The 21,996-nt window shown below is 42.6% G+C and overlaps 1 protein-coding gene and 1 non-coding gene across 2 annotated transcripts in view; both read left to right on the forward strand.

The window, feature by feature from the left end:
* The window catches only part of LOC118280227 (fatty acyl-CoA reductase wat), a 51,740-nt gene that overhangs the window by 25,408 nt on the left and 4,336 nt on the right, over positions 1 to 21,996 (forward strand). The window contains exons 2-10 of the mRNA XM_035600132.2: positions 359 to 551; positions 887 to 1,145; positions 15,082 to 15,197; positions 15,783 to 15,905; positions 17,421 to 17,605; positions 20,156 to 20,239; positions 20,874 to 20,983; positions 21,446 to 21,531; positions 21,768 to 21,883. Coding sequence (XP_035456025.2) covers positions 360 to 551; positions 887 to 1,145; positions 15,082 to 15,197; positions 15,783 to 15,905; positions 17,421 to 17,605; positions 20,156 to 20,239; positions 20,874 to 20,983; positions 21,446 to 21,531; positions 21,768 to 21,883 — 1,271 coding nt within the window. The 5' untranslated portion in view covers position 359. The remainder of the gene's footprint in view (positions 1 to 358; positions 552 to 886; positions 1,146 to 15,081; positions 15,198 to 15,782; positions 15,906 to 17,420; positions 17,606 to 20,155; positions 20,240 to 20,873; positions 20,984 to 21,445; positions 21,532 to 21,767; positions 21,884 to 21,996) is intronic.
* On the forward strand, positions 8,479 to 8,551 carry Trnav-uac (transfer RNA valine (anticodon UAC)). The gene has a single exon. It is a non-coding gene; the product is annotated as a tRNA-Val (tRNA).

Genomic DNA, 21,996 nt, shown 5'->3' on the forward strand with positions numbered 1-21,996 from the left:
TTTCTATTTTCCATCATTTTGGTAATATAAAAATTTTGCCAACTGTCCACATTTTAATGAGCCACTTTCTGAGCGATGTACATCCTTTTACTTATAATATTTATGCCGACATTTTGTGTCACAGTGCATAATCACATTATGGCATCTCCTCTTTGAATATTGAGTAAATTGGAGTGGATATTTTGTTTTATGGGTGGAAAATGTAATCCAACAACTTCAACATCCAACGAGAGGGAGTGTCAGACTAAAACCCACAACGTTCCTACTCCAGCTTATCGAGCAGGAGTCCCGGTAACCTGCTAGGCATTGGATAAAGATGATGAAGAAAGACTAAACCCCCTATTGTATCCCATTACAGAATGAGCTCCGCAACACAGAACGCATCTTTAGCACAGACCCCGGTCACCCACGAGAAGATGGAGAAATGGGTGGACGCCCAGGTGAAGGGCGAGAAGGTGGACATCGACGTCTATGGGAAACCCACAGACAAGATGCTGAAGGAACTGGAAAACGTCAGGAATCTAAGCAAAGAGCTGCAGGATAATCTCCATGTGAGTTTCCAGAAGTAAATTGAGTTTTGGCCATTAGTCTGTAAATGAGCAGACGGATCACCTGATGGTAAGCAATCCCTGCCGCTCATCTACACCCGAAACACAAGAGGCATTATAAGTGCGTTGTTGGCGTTTTGGGGGTTAGGAATTTAAGGGTTGTTCGGGAATCGGGGATTGGAAAGATTGGCAAGGGGGTAATTGGGCCTCCGGTAACCTCACACATCGACGTTTCACATTGGTTTTCTGTAAGGCCGTGGTATCACTCCGGTCGAGCCGGCCCAGCAGTGCCGAAGCATAGCTCTCCCACACTTATATTATTCTTTTCTTACCAACAGGAGTTAGAAAACTCAGTCCGCATTGCTGAGGTGGAGAACCAAGCGATGAACCCAACAGCTCAGATCCTGGACTTCTCAGAAGACCACGAGTTCGTGCCTGACAAGAAGGACACTTACTACGCGGAAGAAGATAAATTGGACGCCAAAGAAGAAGAGAAGAAAAAGCTAACGAAGGGTAAAGGACCAAAAACAGAGATCCAAGAGTTTTATAAGGATCAGTGTGTGTTTTTGACTGGGGGCACTGGATTTTTGGGGAAAGGTAAGTTGCATGGCTTTATTGGTAGGCTCCAAAAGTTTCTGTCCAGAAGATTATAGATTTCAGATACCTTTATAAATAATGGATATACCTGGATAAAAATTAATACCTTTTTTATTACGGGGGAAAACTTCAAAAGGCGCCCAGCTTTCTGGGTATAAAAGACTAGGGAGTGTCGGATTTTTGGGTAAGTCAAAAGTCAAAGCATTTATTTCAATTAATCCTAAATCAGGTAGTTTTGAAACGTCAAATTCAATTGTCCTTCAGTCTGTCCGTCAGTGAAGCTAGACTCTCGTTCCAAAATGTAGCTTCGAATGGAGGGGGCACTGGGTCCTCTAAAAATTAATTCCTAATGAAAACACGACAAATGTCGTTTGACCACAGATTGAAAAATGAAAAATATTCTTTATTATTGCATTTTGTAAAACATTGGGCGATTAAGCTAAGAAGATAAGATAGATAGATTTTTTCTTCAACAGAAACTTTTGGACCTAGAAATGGATCTAAACAAATGCCTTTCTATAGTTAATCTATCATTTTAGATTTATATCCGTCCTATATTCCTACGGTCGTAAGGGACTACACATTTGCCAGAGATCGGTTAAAGATCTCTGATAAACCTGAACTTATTGATAACGTGGATTATGGCAAACCCCTCTTATGTAGAGGAGCCTCATAGTTCAGCTGTGGACTGTCTACAATTATTTTGGGCATTTGTTTAAATACATACCTTTTTGTGTTTTTTTATAGCGAAATGCATTTTGTGTGTGTGTATGTATGTCTTTTTAAATTGTGTGTTTTTACGGTTCTCCCATGCTTCTCGGAAATTGTCATTCTTATTTGGATTGGTTTTAGAGCAGTGTCGCAGGTTAATTTATTGAAAACAATTTTTTCAATCGGCAGAATTGTTAACTTTTGGTTAACTTTATGTGAAGAATCGCCCTATTAGGTTTATTAGGGTTTCAATTTCACATAAAAGTTTTGTTTTTTATTTTTTCGTGAAATCCCCAGCTGTCGTCGGTATCGGAAGAATTTTATGTAAATAGATTAATTTATTGATTAATATACGTACGCGTATTTTTTAATCAATTTAAATATATTCGAACGAATATTAATGTGGACTGGTTTTTCTCGATATCTTTATTATATTTAGTAATTTGCTAGCTTCTTTTAATTAAATTAACAAAAAATCACGGTTTACTCACGCACATTAATGGAGAAAAGCTCTACTAGTTTCGAGTCACTTCCTAATAAAAAGGGGAATCGCTGGTAATAATGTCGGTTTTTTAAATTATATCTATCAACAATTATTGTAAAATCGTATACTAGTAATACATATGTATAAACCATATTTTTATTTGTTTAACAGATTCAATGAGCTTTTTTCGGGTTTTCGAAAATTTCTCATTAGTAGCACGGAGTTTGAGAATTACATGGAACTTATAACACAAAATTATGAATAGTACGTGTACATTGTATAGCAGTATCATGTATTAGGTGCTGTAACGTGTACCTCTGTCTACCCCTTCGGGAATAAAAGGCGTGACGTTGCGTTGTGTATCAAAATTTTAATAAGAGTGTGTACCAAATATGAGATCGATCTGTCATCAGGAAGGAGGTGAAATTCCAAAACGAATTAACTAAAAATAAAATTTTTTTAATAATTAAATACAGTCGAATCGAAATGTGATCGCTTGGAATTGACCTTTGATACCAACGCGGAACGATCTAGTCGAACAGGTGAACAACTGCGTCAAATGGACTGCTTTTAAAAGAAAAAAAACTTGTTTGTCATATCGTCATTCATTTCACAAAGTCAATTTAGCCGATATATAAATAGCAAAGTACAATCGTATGTTTGTTTAGTTCGAACATTCACCTTTTAAAAGAGTAGGTACTAATACTGACTTTTTTATGGTGGGTCACCTGATGGTAAGCAATCGCCGCCGCCCATGGACACCTGAAACACCAGACGCAAGCTACTAGTTGCCGGCCTTTTGAAGGTTAGGAATTTAAGGGTTGTTGAGGAATCGGGGATTGGGATGATTGGGAAGGGGGAATTGGGCCTTTGGTGAAGGGGGTATTCCTAACCCCTAAAAGGCCGGCAACGCAATTTTAACGCCTCTGGTGTTTCAAGTTTCCATGAGCGGCGGCGATTGCTTACCATCAGGTGATAACGTCAGTCCGTTTACCGGATTATTCCATAAAAAAAACTACGCGAGATACTATGAGATTTCTATTGTGTCTCACTTACCGACAGACAAAAGGTTATGTATTATTAATCCTTGAGACAGACAGACGGACAACAGGATAATATGTGTTATAAGATAAATGATAGGTTTTAAGATGCATTTTCCCCTAAAAAACTCGTTGGTAATAAATATAATCACATCAAAACAACGGGCTTAAAGCATATGTTACCTTGAAATGTAAAAATGACTCCTAAAGAATATATATTTTGTTTTAAGTATATGTATAAAAAACTAGTATTTTTTATCTACTCTTAAGTATAATTAAAAAACCGGTGTTATGACAAACATTACGATACTATGAGATTTATTTAAATAGGTACTTAAATCAATCTTCACTCCCTCCTGCCAGCGGCTTTGCCCGCGTTCCTGTGGGATAAAAAGTGTCATATCACCCAAGTCAGCTCATACTCTGTCTGTATATCTTTCATCAAAATCCGTCCTGTAGTTTCATCGTGTTTGACAGACAAACATCGAAACAAACAAACTTTTACATTTATAATATTAGTCAGCTAAGTCAGCTCATACCTTGTCTGTATAGTCTGCATACCAAATTTTATCAAAATCCGTTCAGTAGTTTCATCGTTATTGACGGACAAATATCGAAACATCCAAACAAACTTTCACATTTTAAATATTATATTAGTGTGATAGTGTAATACTAAAAACTAGCTTTCTAATTTTGATTTATTCTCAATTATGCCATGATCTTGTAGGAATACCAGATTGTGTCTATATATATATGATATTCCTTGAAAAGTAAGCTCTCCAATGGTAAACGAATTATCTAAATCGGTCCAGTAGTTTCGAAGTTCTTTCAATGGAAAATCAACCAAACAAGAACTTTTTATAACTTTTGTATGTGCATAATAATTGCATTGAATTATAAATAATTATTACATATTAGCATATCCTACCTGACATTAGTGAGCCAGACGACTATTTATAGCAACAATTTTAATAATGGTAAAATCCCAAACTGCATTATAGTCCAGCCAAATAAGGTTAAATTAGGTAAGAATCACGGAATGCGAGATACCCAGCTGTAATTTTGTATATACTTGTATATTGACCCCCTAAAACTTGTCTCAAAACCTACATATGGTAGGGTGTAAGCAACTCTTAAAATTCAGGGTCAAAGGTCCCAAAAATCGTTTTTTTTTGCGGTTTTTTGGAAATATCTCATTTCCTATGGGATTTAGGTATTTGTATTTAATAACAATATTGTAGAATATAAAATTCTCTACAACTTTTGTGTAAACTTTTTTTTTTATACGGTGAACCGTTTTCGAGATAGAGGGCGGAGAGCACGCGGTCACTGCATTTCTTCAATGAAAGGAAACTCATCCAATGACTCTCCCGCCTTGGGCGAGGCGAATGGGAGTGTCAGACTCTTACTGACTAAAAACCACCCCGTTCCTACTTCTGCTTTTTGAACCGAAGCCCCGATAAACCCGCTTGGTAGTCCGCAGCTCCGAATCAGGCCGTTTTGGCCGTTCTTCTCTACACTTTGGAACGAGCAAATAGAGCCACTAGAGGACTAACCGACAAATATTTTTAATCCATACTTTTGACTCTCGCATAGTACCTAATCCTTGACTGATTTTTTTTCACCCATCTATTAATAAACCGCAACTACATTAACTTAACCTTACTTTAAAATGTATCTACACCTAAAAAAAAAATCTCAGTAATAGCACGGAGTCTAGAATTGTCTTCAGAATACAGTAATATGCTCACCCCTTATTACAAGGGACTTGAAAACAAAACAAATGGTGAAAAGTGGGCGTACATAGTACAGCGGCATTACGTGCCGTAATGTGCACCTCTGTCTACCACTGCGGGGATAAAAGGCGTGATGATACGACGATAATAGTTTGTTTTTCTACACCTATTAAATCGACATAATTCGGAGGAATCCTGATTGCTTGGTGTTTTTGCATGATTAAACGTGTTTGATAGTGCTATGATATTTTTTGTTGTTATGTACCTATTGTGTTTTTTGTGCTAAATTATGGGTCGAAATGGATACAATGGGTAAGGTCACATCACTCATCCAAAGCCTACAAGTGGCCACTGCTGACCAAAGGCCTCTTCTCACACGGAGGTTTGAGCATTAATCACCACGCTTGCTCAATGCGCGTTGGCGATTTCAAACTTATAATTAGTACTTATAAGCCCAGGTTACCTCACGATGTTTTCTCGCGCCCGGCATGTTTTCTGGTTCGAAAAGCAGGAGAAGGAACGGGGTGGTTTTTAGTCAGTAAGAGTCTGACACTCCCTTTCGCCTTGCCCAAGGCGGGAGAAGTCATTGGATGATTTACCCCCTCAAAAAAAAAAAGGTTACCTCACGATGTTTTCCTTCGTCGTTTGTCAGTGGTGTCTAAATAATCTTAGAAAGTACATATAACTCGGAAAGAGCGTTTGGGTTCGTATAGCAAGTACCAAAGTAACATTTTCAAAGTTATAATATGTACTTTCTAAGATTATTTAGACACCACTGACAAAAACGGTGAAGGAAAACATCGTGAGGAAATCTTTATTTTGAGGTGGGAAAATCATCCTTCTTCAACTTCTCCCGCGTTGGGTGAGGCGAGAGACTCCCTCTCGCCTCACCCAAAGCGGTCAGACTCTTACTGACTAAAAACCACCACGTTTCTTCTCCTGCTTCGAGCCGGAGGCTGTGCCGGAGCCCCGGTAACCAATTACGTTGTCCGCAGCTCCGGATATCGTGAGGGGAACCTGGGCTTATCATTCCTTATTATAAGTTTTAAATCGCCAACCCGCATTGAGCAAGCGTGGTGATTAATGCTCAAACCTTCGCCGTGTGAGACGAGGCCTTTAGTCAGCAGTGGGACACTTGCTTACGAGCTATAAAAATATACCAAAATATATATTGTTTTAGCATGAATGTGTGTTTTGTAATATGCATGTTTTTTTTTTTTATCGTGATTTTCCACGTGTTTACGTATTCGAAGCATGTTTTCTGGTGATCGGTGGTATGTATTTAAATGAGGTAAGTAGATATATATTTTTTAATGATAAATGATTTTTTTTTTGCAAATAGGTTACAATGCAACTCTTTTACACGTCAATCTCTTGAATAACTAGATGAGGCCGGCATTTCCTATCGGACTACTCTGAGAAGAAATGCCGAAACAAACTCAGAGGTCATAGTCTCTTTTAAAGTCCAGACAAAATCAATTAAAGATGTCGGAGAACCGTGCAAGTTGATTCTGTAGTGGTCTTTTGAGAAAAGAACCAATTACTTAAGTATTTCATAGTACACAAGGCAAGCATTGCAAGCTATGTATAACCAGTATAAACTGACCGTCGAATGTGAGGAAAGATCATACAAAGCGAGGCCATGATATACTGGTTCTTTATCGTTGGTCGAGTGGTCGCAAGCACTCGACCAACGATAAAGAAGCGACTGCTGGACAAGTCTTGGGTTCGATTCCCGAATATGGCAAAGTATTACTAGGCTTTTCTTAGTTTGTCGAATATTTCTCAGTAGTATTTTTGTTTATAATTATCAAATGTAGATACTTCACTATCAGGCTTTTGATTTGAAAATTATATAGGTATTATTTTCTTTGCGCCCTTTGGTGACCTAGGTAAATACTAATCCCCAAAGCCATTTACCAAGTCTGGGGATTATAGCAAACCGATTCTTTAGTTCAACAGTATACATTTTTCATCTGATGATGATAGGTACTAATCCCCAAAGCCATTTACCAAGTTTGGTGATTATAGCAAACCGATTTAAAATGGAGGCTTTAGCTTAACAGTAGACGTTTTTAATCTAATGATGTTATTTTGAGAAATGTCTAAGAATGGTAGCATTTTGCGTTCCATTGTCTCTGCCTACCCCCATGGGAGATAGGCGTGAGGTTATGTATGTATGTAGGTTATTTTTTATGATGTTTTAATTATATTTTTTAATGTTTTTTTTTCGTATTCCCAGATGGCAGAATAAGTTTGAAAGCGAGTCGTGTCGTCGAGAAAGTTGTATTGTGATGTCGTTTACTACTTTTATATAAATTATATAATAATATTATAAATTATATAAATTAATTTATTCAACTTTTTAATAAAAATTATAAAGAACCTACAGTTTCGTGGTGTGTGTGTATTGTATTGAAATAAACTAATTTGAAGCTTTTTTTGTTTTATTTATTTTGTTAATTTATTTGTACCGTATGGAGAAACCTCTTATTTATGACTTAATTTAAACCACATACATATTTGTTATCATCTTGGCTAACAATATACGAAAAATGAGCGAAATAGACCCAGTAGTTAAGCCAAAAAGAACACTGTTTACAAATACGGCATTATAACAGCCGCGCCGCATGTCCGTAACATTCCTAGACAACCTACAACATTACAGCTCTTCTGTGGTCAAGGAACATGGAGCTGTTCATACAGAATTTAATACTTGATTAATTTAATATATTGTCTGAAAATTTCAAATTTTAATTTTTGTTTTCCTTGAAATATTTAGTTGTATTATGCTTGTGTCATATACTACTTGTAGTTTCATTTAAATCATATGCATATGAGTGATCCCCATACCGTATGTTATGTTACAGGTATGTAGTTGTGTTTGAAGATTACAATAGAAAAAAATTTATTTTCATAAAAAATGTCTATTATTGCGTTTGTTATGAAAGAGTCTGAAGAGAGTAGGTATTTTTCACTATCTCGGTCGTTTCGTCAATTAAAACAATTGCTATCAAATGACGCTTTGTTATTTGTGAACCACGTTATGAAGAGTAAAGTCAATGTTCATTTAACTTCTTCATGTTCTCAAATTGTATTAACTGGTCCGGGGTACGAAATTTCTTCACTACTGTAATCTTCAAACACAACACTACCTCCCATTAACACTGTGGCAGATACTTTTATTTAACGCGAGCAAAGCCGCTGGCTGAAACTAGTACACAATACAGTTACATACTATGAAACTCTATTAATAAATCTTCTTATCTTTCTATGTTATCTGATTAATACGAAACAAAAAATAAGAATTAAGAAAAGTAATACAAAGTAAATGGACAGCTATTTTGACGCTTCTACCAAGTGGTTCCGTGGTGTAGTGGTTATCACATCTGCTTTACACGCAGAAGGCCGCCAGTTCGATCCTGGCCGGAATCATATCTTTTTGTATGTTTTTTTACAATTATTTTTACATTATTTTCCTTTAGTTTTAAAATAAAGTAGTAATTTTATTGATAAGAATGTTTTTTTTATTTAATTACCTCTTTTTTTGATAACTGGAAGCCTTCAAAAGACGCCTAGCTTTCTGGGTATAAAAGAGTAGGGAGTGTGGGATTTTTACCTCACTAAAACCACCCCGGTGGCCACCCTCTACACCTGTAAGGGGCACCGAGTCCTCTTAGTAAACCTCCTCCGATACTCTCATATATTTGATTGCCTAATAAGAGTCCGATTGCTAAGTCTATTAATGTTGTTATAATTTTAGGCAATCATTGAAGAGATTCTACCTTGCTTAAGAAATCCCACTTTTTATCTTACTATACAATAAGTAATATTATAAATGCGAAAGTCTGTATGTATTTGTTACTCAATCACGTCAAAACGGCTGAAGAGATCACGATGAAAGGAACAGCAGTAGATTATGGTCTGGAATAACGCTTTAATCTATAGAAACGCGGGCGAAGCCACAAGCATAAGCTTATAAAATAATATACTTACATAAAGATGTACATAATATGTAGAAATTAGGCACCCGGGTCGACCGGAGTGATACCACGGCCTCACAGTACACCAGGCGTGAAACAACGACACCGTAGTGTTTCTAGCCGCGGACGACCTGATTGGTTACCGGGGCTCCGGCTCGAAGAGCAGGAGTAGGAACGGGGTGATGTTTATTCAGTAAGAGTCTGACACTGCTTCTCGCCTCACCCAAGGCGGGGGAAGGCATTGAATGATTTGCGCTTCTCTAAAAAGTGTAGTGTTTTTACAGTTTAGTGCATACCGTACGTGCGCATTCGGCGCTCTGATTGGTTGGTTTATTCGAGCCGGCCAATGAGACCGTCGAATGCGCTCAAGTTTCAATTAATTTAAACGTAAAACCAACTCGTACTAAGGATACCGGTTACCTTGGATGACTGTACACAGTGTATGACCTAGATCAACATAAAACCTAAGATAATTATCTTCCTATGTACCTATATACAACTGTTAAAGCTATTTCCTTTAACATAATAATTGTGACATATCAGTGGCGTAGCGTGAGTGTCGGCCGCCCGGGGCGGAAGACAATTTTGCCGCCCCCTTATTTAGGTATTTTAATTTAATGTATACTACACATTACATACATTCATAATAAAGAACTTTTCGGCGAGAACAGTCATGAATCAGAGCACTCCCCGTGGTATAGGCGATATAATGTACAACGAAGCTACATCTCTACGCATTGCCAAAGTGTCAAGTCGGTTTTAAATTTCCTGCCACTCAACAATCCGATTCGCACGCCGCTGAACGCGGTCCAGAGGATGAACCTGGTACTGGGGTGCCCCCGCCCACAGATGAGACTAGTATTCCATATGGGGCCGAACCTGCGCCTTATATAGAAGGAGGAGGCTGGAGTGAAATACTGCCTTGATCTGTTGAGCAAACCAAGCTTTTTCGAGGATAATTTAGCCTTATCCTCTAGAAGGCCACAGATATGGACGTCGCTCGAAATGTTGATGCCAAGTAACCCAATTTTAATACCGGGCTAAACACCTGTGTCTTAGTAGGGTTAAACTGAAACAAATTAAGTTCACCCAATCTGAGATTCTCCGCAAAGAAGTCTCGATTTCAGACACAAGTCTGTTTCGGTTCTCGATGACGTTAGGTTTGGGTTAGGTTTGGGTTAGGTTTGAGTTAGGTTTGGGTTAGGTTAGGTTTGGGTTAGGTTAGGTTTGGGTTGGGTTAGGTTTAGGTTTGGGTTAAACCGCAGAGCTGCGGATTGCTGGTCTGGACGACTCCGTGACCACCGAGGAGGTGGTGGCGGCCGCTGCCCGAAGTGGTGAGTGTCCGCCAGACAATGTGCGGGCCGGCGATATACGCGCTGACGCCTCTGGACTCGGCGTGGTCTGGATTCGGTGCCCCGTGGCGTCAGCGAAGAAAATCGCTGAAAGTGGCAGGTTGCTGATTGGCTGGGTTGCAGCGCGGGTAAAACTGCTGCAGCCCCGGGCTCTGCAGTGCTTCCGGTGCCTGGAGAAGGGGCACGTCCGGGCAAAATGCACCGCCGAGATCGACCGTAGTGATCTTTGCTATCGCTGCGGTCAGCCCGGCCACAAAGCGACCCAGTGTTCCGCAGCGCTCAACTGCAGCCTTTGCTCGGCTGCAGGGAAACCGGCGGGACACAAAGTGGGCGGAGGGGCCTGTGGTGCACCCGCCACCAACAAGGCCCAAACGAGGAGAAAAAGAACAAGAAGAGGAGCTCTAAGCCTGCCGGGGAAACCTCGCCACCCCCGCAGGCCAGTAACTCCGCGGCCGACTCCCGGTCCAGGACTGTTGCCGAGGGAATGGACTGTCAATAATGGCACAACTCCATTTCCTCCAGGGCAACATCAACCACTGTGCCAGAGCTCAGGACCTCCTAGTCCAGAGCATTGCAGAGTGGTCGATTGACGTCGCTGTGGTCGCCGAGCCATACTTCATCCCTGCCCGTGACAACTGGTTGGGATGCGCTGATGGTTTGGTGGCCATTATTGGCGGGACTCTGATCGACCCGTCTCGTGGCCGCGGCTGGGTTGCTGCGGTCTCGGGCGGCATCGCCATTGTGGGGGCGTATTTCTCCCCCAACAAGAGTCTCGCCGACTTCGAGAGTTTCCTTGTCGAGCTGGGCGCCGTCGTAGGTCGCCATCACCCTCGTCCCGTTCTGGTACTGGGTGATCTCAACGCCAAGTCATCGGCATGGGGATCTCCAGTCACTGACCCCCGGGGCGAGGTGCTAGAAGAGTGGGCGATCACGACTGGTTTGGTCGTCCTGAATCGGGGTTCGGAATATACCTGCGTGCGGCAGCGGGGCGGGTCGATAGTGGACGTCTCGTTTGCTAGCCCCTCTGCCGCCGGCCGAGTCCGCGACTGGCGTGTCGCTGTGGAGGTGGAGACGCTTTCGGACCACCGATACATCCGGTTCGACGTCTCTGCCCGGACCGCGAGCGGCCGCCAATCAACAGCCCCGATTAACGACGGCCCGCGCTGGGCGCTCAAGCGCATCGACAGGGAAATACTCGAAGAAGCTGCCTTAGTCCAGTCCTGGAACTGGGAGTCGACGACGACCGGCCCCGTCGACGTCGAGGCGATGGCACTGCGATTTCGCGGGGCGATGACGCAAATTTGTGACGCGTCCATGCCCCGCGTCCGCCCACAGTCCGCAAGGCGCCAGGTGTACTGGTGGACGGACGAGATCGCGCAATTGCGCGTAGCGTGTGTCGCGGTTCGCCGCCGGTACACCCGATACCGGAAACGACGACGGGATCCCGTCGAGGAGGACGCGCTGTACCAAGCGTACCGCACGTCCAAGGAGACTTGTGGCGGGCCATCGCCGACTCAAAGTATGCCAGGGAGGAGGCTTGGGTCCCTAGATAGGGATCCGTGGGGACGCCCCACCGCTGGGTACGGGGAAGTTGCGTCCATGGGTAACCCAAAGCATGGATCCACATAGGCGGTGGTATCGGCTCTCTTCCCTGAGCGAGCTGAGTACGTTCCCCGGCGATGGCTCCGCCCTCAGCCACAGACTCTCCAGCAGAGGAGAGCACCGACGTCCCCGAGGTGACGCAAGCAGAGATGAGAGCGGCCGTGTTGCGACTCCGGGCAAAGAACACGGCGCGGACCCGACGGAGTTCCTGGACGTGCTCTCGTCCTTGCTCTGAAGGAGCTAGAGCCCCAGCTGAGAGGGATCTTCACGGCATGTCTCGAGCAGGGTCATATTCCCAGTGTATGGAAGGAGGGGAAGCTGGTTCTGCTCAGAAAGGAGGGGCGCCCAACTCATCCGCGTACCGGCCCATAGTGCTGCTCGACGAGGCGGGCAAACTTTTCGACGCATTATCGCGAATCGCCTCGTCAGCCACTTGTGCAGAGAGGGGCCGAACCTGGACGACAACCAGTTCGGGTTTCGTCAGGGGCGCTCCACCATAGACGCCATCATGCGCGTGAGGACCCTGGCGGAGGAGACGGTGTCCCAGGGTGGGGTGGTGCTGGCGGTGTCTCTCGACATCTCCAACGCATTTAACACCCTACCCTGGAGTTGTATTAGGGAGGCACTAAGTTACCATCGCGTGCCTTCCTACCTCCGCCGCACAGTAGGGGCTTTCCTAGAGGGTAGATGCGTCATTTATCGGGGACGTGACGGTGCAGGTCGGCACCTCGTATCTTGCGGTGTTCCACAGGGATCGGTCTTGGGACCGCTCCTGTGGAACATCGGCTATGACTGGGTGTTGCGAGGCGAACTCCCGCCGGGCGCTGACTTGACTTGCTATGCGGATGACACGCTAGTGAAGCTCGCACAGGGAAGCGACGTTGATTTTTGAACCGCATCCGGCGCCTGGGCCTAGGTGGCCCTGAACAAGTCGGAGGCCATGGTGTTTCATTCGCACATCGTGGTCAATAGCTGTCGAGTCTTTTTTTGCTCGACAGCCGATGGGAATTCGGGCCTCACTTCCGGCGACTGGCGCCCAAGCTGATGGGCGCCGCGGGCGCGCTTTCAACGTTGCTTCCCAACTCGGGGGGCCCGAGCGCCGCCTGTAGGCGGTTGTACGTGGGAATCGTGCGATCCATGGCCCTGTATGGGGCCCCTGTTTGGGCAATGGACCTGACGGCCAACACCCTCGCCATTCTGCGTAAACCGCAGAGGGCGATGGCCGTCAGAGTCGTCCGCGGGTATCGCACGATCCTACGAGGCGGTTGCGTTCTGGCCGGAGACCTAGAGGCGAAAGTACTCGCGTCATTGTATCGTGGCGCGAGGAAGAGCGCGCACGGGGCTCGACGCCGATTTTCCGTCAGATCTTGTTGGCGGCAAAGGCTTCTGCGCCCTACCGCCGGCCTCGCTACCGTCGAGGCGATCCGGCCAGTACTCGACGACTGGCTCGGGAGGAAGCACGGCTCCCTGTCGTTCAGGGTGACGCAGGTGCTATCTGGGCACGGATGCTTCGGCAAGTACCTGTGCCGCATAGAAACGCTCGGTGCCACCACTGCGTCCATTGCGGGGAGGACACGGCGCAACACACGCTCGCCGAGTGTATAGCTTGGGAGGAGCAGCGCCGTGCCCTCACAAACGAAATAGGAGGCGATCTGTCGCTGCCGGCCGTCGTACGCAAGATGGTCGACAGCGCGGAGTCGTGGGACGCGGTGGTGTCCTTCTGCGAGGACGTGATGTCGCAGAAGGAAACTGCGGAGCGGGAGAGGGAGATCACGACTCCCCTCCCCGGCAGTAGGCGCACCGGGCGCAGGAGAGGGCGGACAACGCCCTCTTCCAGCCCCCATGAATGGGTCCAGGGGCGCGGGACTTGGGGAAGTCCCCGCCCCCTATTCCATAGACCCGAGGTGATGGCGTGCGCGGGTGTCGGCGCGCCACCGAGACGATGCACGGGGTAGTCCAAACTTACCTACCCCGTGCAAGAGATTCAGGGCGGACCTGGCCGGCATGTGATGGGGCTGCGGACGAATCTACTCCCGCGCCCCCCCCCACGATCACGTGCTGAGTAGACACCGGGGGGTTTTAGCCGGTAAGAGTCCGGCATACCCCTCCGCCTTTCCGGATTTCCCCCCGACAAAAAAAAAAAAAAAAAAAAAAAAAAAAAACGTAAAGGTTAGGTTTGGGTTAGGTTGGGTTGGATAAAATTAGATGTAGTACTCAGCCTTAACGGGTTAGAAGTCTCACCCCTATCACATTGTATACAGTTGCAATTAAAATATTTATAGCTAGCTATACGTCAATGTCGACATATGTATAATTAGAGTATACAATATACACACATATATCTACTGACGTCATCACTTAGTCAAATATAATGTATAAATAATTACATGTCACTTGTCAGGTCGGACAAAGTATTACTGGGCTTAGCGAAAAATTCTCAGTAGTAGCACGGAGTCTGGAATTGTGTCCAGTATACAGCAATAGGCTCACCCCCTATTACATGGGACTTATAACACAAAAATGGTGAAAAGTGAGTGTACATTGTATAGCGGCATTACATGCCGTAATGTGCACCTCTGCCTACCCCTTCGGGGATCAAAGGCGTGACGTTGCTTTTTACTAGTATGTATGTTCTTTCCGGGCCCAAGTTTAAAATGGCTAACTCATAGCAAAACAATTTTTGCCGACGCTAAACTAGCGACACCTATTATCAGTTCTCTGATTTCTGCATACTAAAAGTTTTATATCATACTAGCAAACCCGGCGAATTCCGTTTTGCCGCCAATAATTTTCCCTGTTTTCCTGCTTTTCTCTTGCAAGTTTTTCTACATTTCCTTTGCTATAAACCTCACGGAGCCCGCCGAGACCTTTCCAACGAATGCAATGCGTTTTGGAATTATAGCGTCAGGAAAGAAAACCCCGACTTATTTTTATAATATAGATTTTTAACGTTGTTGCATACACACACACAGTCATATTTTTATCTATTACGTACATTGTTTAACCTTATTTTGTTTTTTTTTTTCAGTTTTAATAGAAAAACTGATTCGTTCCTGTGGTGACATCAACACGATTTATGTTTTGGCAAGAAATAAGAAAGGCAAGGATCCCAGGGTTCGACTGCACGAGATGATGGATGACTTTGTGAGTATAATCTGCCTTTTTGTTATACTGTTAGACATATGGTTAACCAGAGCCCTATTATCCCTAAGGCGAGCTAGATAAGTGCCCAGGGTGCCAGGGTACAGATGGGGCCCAGAAAGGGTGATACCGACCCGGAGCTGCGGACTGCCTAGTTGGTTACCAGAGCTCCGGTTCGAAAAGCAGGAGTAGAAATGGGGTGGTTTTTAGTCAGTAAAAGTCTTACACTTCCTCTCACCTCGCCTAAGGCTAGAGAAGTCATTGGATGGTTTTGCCCGCGCGTGCCTATAGAGGGTTGGGGGGGGAGAGGGCGCAAAAAATCTAGAAGTGTTTATGAGGTGCTTGCTTAGGGCGCTCTCTAGGTTTAATCCATATTCGGATTCGGAGGTGATTGATAACTTTCGAACTATGACCGGGAATAACACTCAGTTGGTTGAAACTTATGAGACCTAGTACGTAAAATAGCTATCCAACCCTAATATACTTCAGTGTAATTATACTTTAACGTTGGAAAGTTTACAAATTGGTAATATCTTCCGTGTATTTGATCTCTTTTCCATTTTAATGCATTAATAAAATCTTTTTCAGCTTTTCCATAGAGCTCATGAGGAGAATCCAAAGGGAATCCATAAGGTGGTCCCGATATTAGGAGACATGGAACTGCCGGGATTAGGCATCAACGAAGAAGATAGGAAGATGTTAGCCAGCAAGGTAAGTTGTTCCAGTCAACAAGGATGTAGCGAGGTTGACTGTCCAGGCGACACACGTACTTAGGTATCGTCATGAGCTAATGTTCACATGTAAACAGCAGCTCATGTAGTGTAGATGTCCAGTCAACAAGGATGTAGCGAGGTTGACTGTCCAGGCGACACACGTACTTAGGTATCGTCATGAGCTAATGTTCACATGTAAACAGCAGCTCATGTAGTGTAGATGTCCAGTCAACAAGGATGTAGCGAGGTTGACTGTCCAGGCGACACACGTACTTAGGTATCGTCATGAGCTAATGTTCACATGTAAACAGCAGCTCATGTAGTGTAGATGTCCAGTCAACAAGGATGTAGCGAGGTTGACTGTCCAGGCGACACACGTACTTAGGTATCGTCATGAGCTAATGTTCACATGTAAACAGCAGCTCATGTAGTGTAGATGTCCAGTCAACAAGGATGTAGCGAGGTTGACTGTCCAGGCGACACACGTACTTAGGTATCGTCATGAGCTAATGTTCACATGTAAACAGCAGCTCATGTAGTGTAGATGTCCAGTCAACAAGGATGTAGCGAGGTTGACTGTCCAGGGGACACACGTACTTAGGTATCGTCATGAGCTAATGTTCACATGTAAACAGCAGCTCATGTAGTGTAGATGTCCAGTCAACAAGGATGTAGCGAGGTTGACTGTCCAGGGGACACACGTACTTAGGTATCGTCATGAGCTAATGTTCACATGTAAACAGCAGCTCATGTAGTGTAGATGTCCAGTCAACAAGGATGTAGCGAGGTTGACTGTCCAGGCGACACACGTACTTAGGTATCGTCATGAGCTAATGTTCACATGTAAACAGCAGCTCATGTAGTGTAGATGTCCAGTCAACAAGGATGTAGCGAGGTTGACTGTCCAGGGGACACACGTACTTAGGTATCGTCATGAGCTAATGTTCACATGTAAACAGCAGCTCATGTAGTGTAGATGTCCAGTCAACAAGGATGTAGCGAGGTTGACTGTCCAGGGGACACACGTACTTAGGTATCGTCATGAACTAATGTTCACATGTAAACAGCAGCTCATGTAGTGTAGATGTCCAGTCAACAAGGATGTAGCGAGGTTGACTGTCCAGGGGACACACGTACTTAGGTATCGTCATGAGCTAATGTTCACATGTAAACAGCAGCTCATGTAGTGTAGATGTCCAGTCAACAAGGATGTAGCGAGGTTGACTGTCCAGGGGACACACGTACTTAGGTATCGTCATGAGCTAATGTTCACATGTAAACAGCAGCTCATGTAGTGTAGATGTCCAGTCAACAAGGATGTAGCGAGGTTGACTGTCCAGGCGACACACGTACTTAGGTATCGTCATGAGCTAATGTTCACATGTAAACAGCAGCTCATGTAGTGTAGATGTCCAGTCAACCTCGCCAAGTCAATATATTTTACTTTAATCAACAACAGATGGCACTGTTCTTAATGTAAGTTCACAGTTTTCACCAAGAGACGTCGTTACAGGTTACAATAATTATAAATGCTGCTGCAACGGTGAAGTTTGATGAGAAACTGTCAGTTTCCACGGCTATCAACGTGAAAGGTACTAAAGAGGTTCTGAAGTTGGCCAAGGAGTGCCGGAACCTGAAGGCAATCACTCATGTGTCCACTGCCTTCTCGAACACACAAGTCAAACACATTGAAGAAAAGTAAGTGACATTAAACTTCTCTATGTCAATAAGCTGATGGATCACCTGAAGGTAAGCAATCGGCGCCGTCCATGGACACCTGCAACACTAGAGGGGTTACAATTGCGTTAGCCGCCTTGTTAAGGATTGGGGATTTCTGAAGCTGCGGACTATCTAGCGGGTTTACCGAGGCTCCGGCTCGACAAGCAGGTGTAGGAACTAGGTGGTTTTAAGTCAGTAAGAGTCTGACACTCCCTCTCGTCTCACCCAAGGCGCGAGAAGACTAAAGATGATTTTCACCTCTTAAAAAAAATTACGTGTATTTTTTAAAAGAGTAACGAAGCTACACTTTGGAACGAGTAATTTAGCTACGGACACTGGACAGACTGACAGACTTTCTCTATTTGTTGACATTCTCCAAAGGTACCTATTTACTTATGGTTTAATTGGAATAAATAATTTGACTTGACTTTAATAGATCGTGTTATAACTGCGGTCGGGACGGATCATTTGTCATAATGGCACTTTTAAAAGTTAGAAAGTTAAAGAATAAACACAGCTAAACCACCAACCCATTGATTTAGAGAGTTATTCTAAAAATAGGAAAAGATATCTAATTTTCTACATACATAATAATATGCAGCTCAAAACTAGTTGACATTGAAATAATGACTTCGTTTTCGAGTATAAAATTTGCATGTTTATAGTCTAAAATCCCAAAAATTAATAGTAGCTTTCTCGTTTTGGCTTTCTGAATGACTAAATAAGGATTATTATACCATTCTACTTGTTTGTAACCTTCAGTAATACTTACTTGGATTGGATTACAACTTCATACGGCATTATGAAATATTTTCAAGGCTTGCAAAAACGGCCTATTTTAATTTGCAAAGTTGTCCAGTAATTTTAATCCCACCCAAAACATAAATGTGAAAGGCTGCCAAGTTCGATAATATTGGAATGCTTCGCCTATTAAAGAAGTGAGATCTAAATAAGTACCAAGTTCCATACACAGACCTCAGTTAAATATGATATAACTTAGCAAGTTTTAATAGAAAATTTACTTGACTGTGAAAACTTGTACATAGAAAGTAAAACAAACTTGGCAAGTATATAATTTTCTATTAAAACTTGCCAAGTTATATCATTTTTAAATGAGGTCTGTGTATGGAACTTGGTACTTATTTAGATCTCACTTCTTTTATAGGCGAAGCATTCCAATATTATCGAACTTGGCAGCCTTTCACATTTATGTTTTGGGTGGGATTTCATTTATTTTTGTAAGGTTTATTTTCTTTTTTTCTTATTTTACTTTACTTTGACTAAATACAAACCTTCGTAACGAATTTTAGGTCGGTACGACCATTGGAAGATATAGATAAATTTTTTGTTTTAGTTCCTTAGGGGTATGAATTTACACCTTCATTATTTTTAAAACCGACTCACACTTGGCCATTTTAGATTTTTTTCTTTACCTTGACCTATAGACCTACCTCCATGCCAAATTTCAAGTCAATACGACCATTGGAAGTGGTCTATTTTTGAGTGAGTGAGTGAGTGAGTGAGTCAGTCAGTCAGTGAGTGTATAGTAAAAATAGCGATTTTCTGACGTCAATATCTCAAGACCTACAATAGGTACATTAATGAAATTTTGTATTTTAGATAAGTAAGTAGATCTCGACAGATACTAGAAATTTCATATGCGTAGATAAAATAGATTTTGAGTTATAGGTGGGTCGAACTTGGCCCGAAATGGTTCGTGTAATATAACCCACGGCCGGTGTGTCGGTTTTTTTGCTCGAACTTGGCGGACACACTGCCGTGTGTCTAGATTGGGAATACCTTGAAATATAGTAGGTTTTTGTTATTAAAAAGTAAAAGCTTTGATTTCCCATTTTTTCTTAGGAATGTCGTAAAATATTCGTATACTGGTGGTTTTTCACCAGAGATGTACTATGCTACGTTGCTGTGATTGTGTTTGACTTCCACCAAACATATTCATTGGTACACATAGCTTAGCACTGGTTAAAACGGACTCAGCTAAGCTATGTTTTTTATATGGAAAGATGCGTGCTATGGATGGCTTCCCTACTATCGATACATTGCATACTCGAACTGTGCATCTTCCTCGCACAGCTACTTTGCGGCGGCGCATCTTCGTAGCACAGCTATATAGCACATCTCTGGTGGAAAAGCAACCTTTAGGGTGCTTCACCAGACCGATAATTATGTTATTTTTTTTATGTTATTTTTATTCTTTTTTTTATTTTCTCATATTGTGTAGTACTTTTTTTCCTGTTTATAAATAAGAATAATTCGTGAATGTTTTTATTACTTTTATATTTGTTTTAATTTTCGTTTTGTTTTTTTTTTTTTGGTGCATCGTGCCCGGTGCAAATAAACATTTTTTCTTTCTTTCTTTGTATATTTTTATTTGTTTGACTTTCAAACAAGCTACGCTAAGCTACAAGAAGAGGCCTTTGGTCACCAGCGGCAATATATAGGCTGTAGATGTGTGATACACATTAAATAGATTTAGGAATGAACCTAATACCGCATGTTTATTTTCAGATTCTACGAGCCCCCAATGTCGGTAGAAGCACTGGAAGCCATTTCAGAAGTTGACGAGAAACTGGTAGAAAGCATCTTGCCAACGTAAGTATACAAAATATCTCTGGCAAAGGTATACATAGACTACACATCCATCTAAACAACCAGTATAAACTGACCGTCGAATGTGTGGAAAGGTCATACAACGTGAGGTCATGATAAACTGGTTGTTTATATCTTGATTTGTAGTCGTGTATACTTACTTATACTTTAAATTATCCTCTTGATTATAATATCTGTACATAACAGTCTGTGTTGTTACTCCCTGAAAAGTAAGGTTTTCAATGGTGGTAGTATTTTTGAAATTGGTTCAGTAGTTTCTGAGCCAAATTCAATGCTAACAAACTAGGGCGCTTACTCTTGAAACCAATCTCAATGTCAATACAATAATCTCAATATTAATTCAATGTCAAACCTATACAACCCCAATCGTAGCTGTTACAATAGCATTCAGAGTACGGAGTATACAAGACAAACTCAGTACCATTTAGTTCATTCAATATCCACGCAATACGGATGCATTGGGCGCTAGTGTTGCAACTCAAGAGTATGACATTTCACAATATCAATGTCGATCGATCGGAATTGGATTCAAGAGTAAGCCCCCTGATCTTTCCTCTTTATAATATTGTTTTAAATGGATTTTCCTAATATTTAACCATATTTTCTTAAATTTCAGACTTCTAGGAACCCGTCCGAATACCTATTGCTTTACCAAAGCCGTAGCTGAAGAGGCTGTCAGGACTTATGGAGAAGGACTACCCATCTGCATCGTCAGACCTTCCATAGGTAAGATTTGAGAGAAAACGTAACTATATTTTTAGTATAATTATCGTGAGACATACTATAAATTAATTAAAAATCACGGCTTACTCACGTAAATTAAAGGAGAAAAGCTCTACTACTTTCACAGGATGCGCGATGTCGCCACGTCTGCGCACGCTGCTCATGATGAACAGTCTCTCTGTGACTCGAAACTAGTAGCTCGAAACTAACCTTCCCTTGGGTCATCGGGTGTCGTTTACCGACTAATGGTCAAATACTCAAACGTCCCTCAATTTTAAGAAACTCTCAAATATAGTTCTGTCTCTACTAATTCTTTGTAAATGATAGAGATAGCACGAGATTTAAGCACAACTTACATTTGAGTAGCGTTTCAGTATTCGGGCGTAAAAGACTCTAAATTTAACAGAGACCGCTTTCTGATTAGCCTGATGGAATGGACTTTCATCTAAACATTACTGTTTACAGTTGTATCTACTTATGAGGAGCCTGTGCGAGGGTGGACTGACAGTGTGTACGGACCTACGGGACTTGTCATCGGTATTGGAACGGGGGTAAGCAGGACTCTCTATTTTCATCATCATCATCATAATATAACAGTTGCAAGACGTCCGCTATCTCACTAAGCATCAATGAATGATTTAGAGCCAAATCTTTCAGGATTCAATCTTCATGCGACCTTATTTTGGTGTAATCTTATTTCATGATTAATTCAAACGTAACCAACTCCTGTGGAAAGTAAGTTCCCTACTATAAATGGTTGAATTAATTCAGGTATTGTTTCCCACAGGTTCTTCGAACAATGTACATGGATCAGGAGAAAGTAGCTGATATGGTGCCAGTGGATCTCTGCGTCAATGCCATCCTCGCCTCAGCCTGGTATACTGCCAGAAACTACAAGGAAAAGTGAGTATTTAGTACGCTCTTTACATACTTCTTTAGCTTCCATCACATTCATACATCTGATGGTATACAGAAACTACAGAGCGCCACCTACTGCGCTCCTTACATACTTCTTG

This window comes from Spodoptera frugiperda, chromosome 21 (genome assembly GCF_023101765.2).
Source record: "Spodoptera frugiperda isolate SF20-4 chromosome 21, AGI-APGP_CSIRO_Sfru_2.0, whole genome shotgun sequence".
In the NCBI taxonomy this organism is placed as follows: Eukaryota; Metazoa; Arthropoda; class Insecta; order Lepidoptera; family Noctuidae; genus Spodoptera; species Spodoptera frugiperda.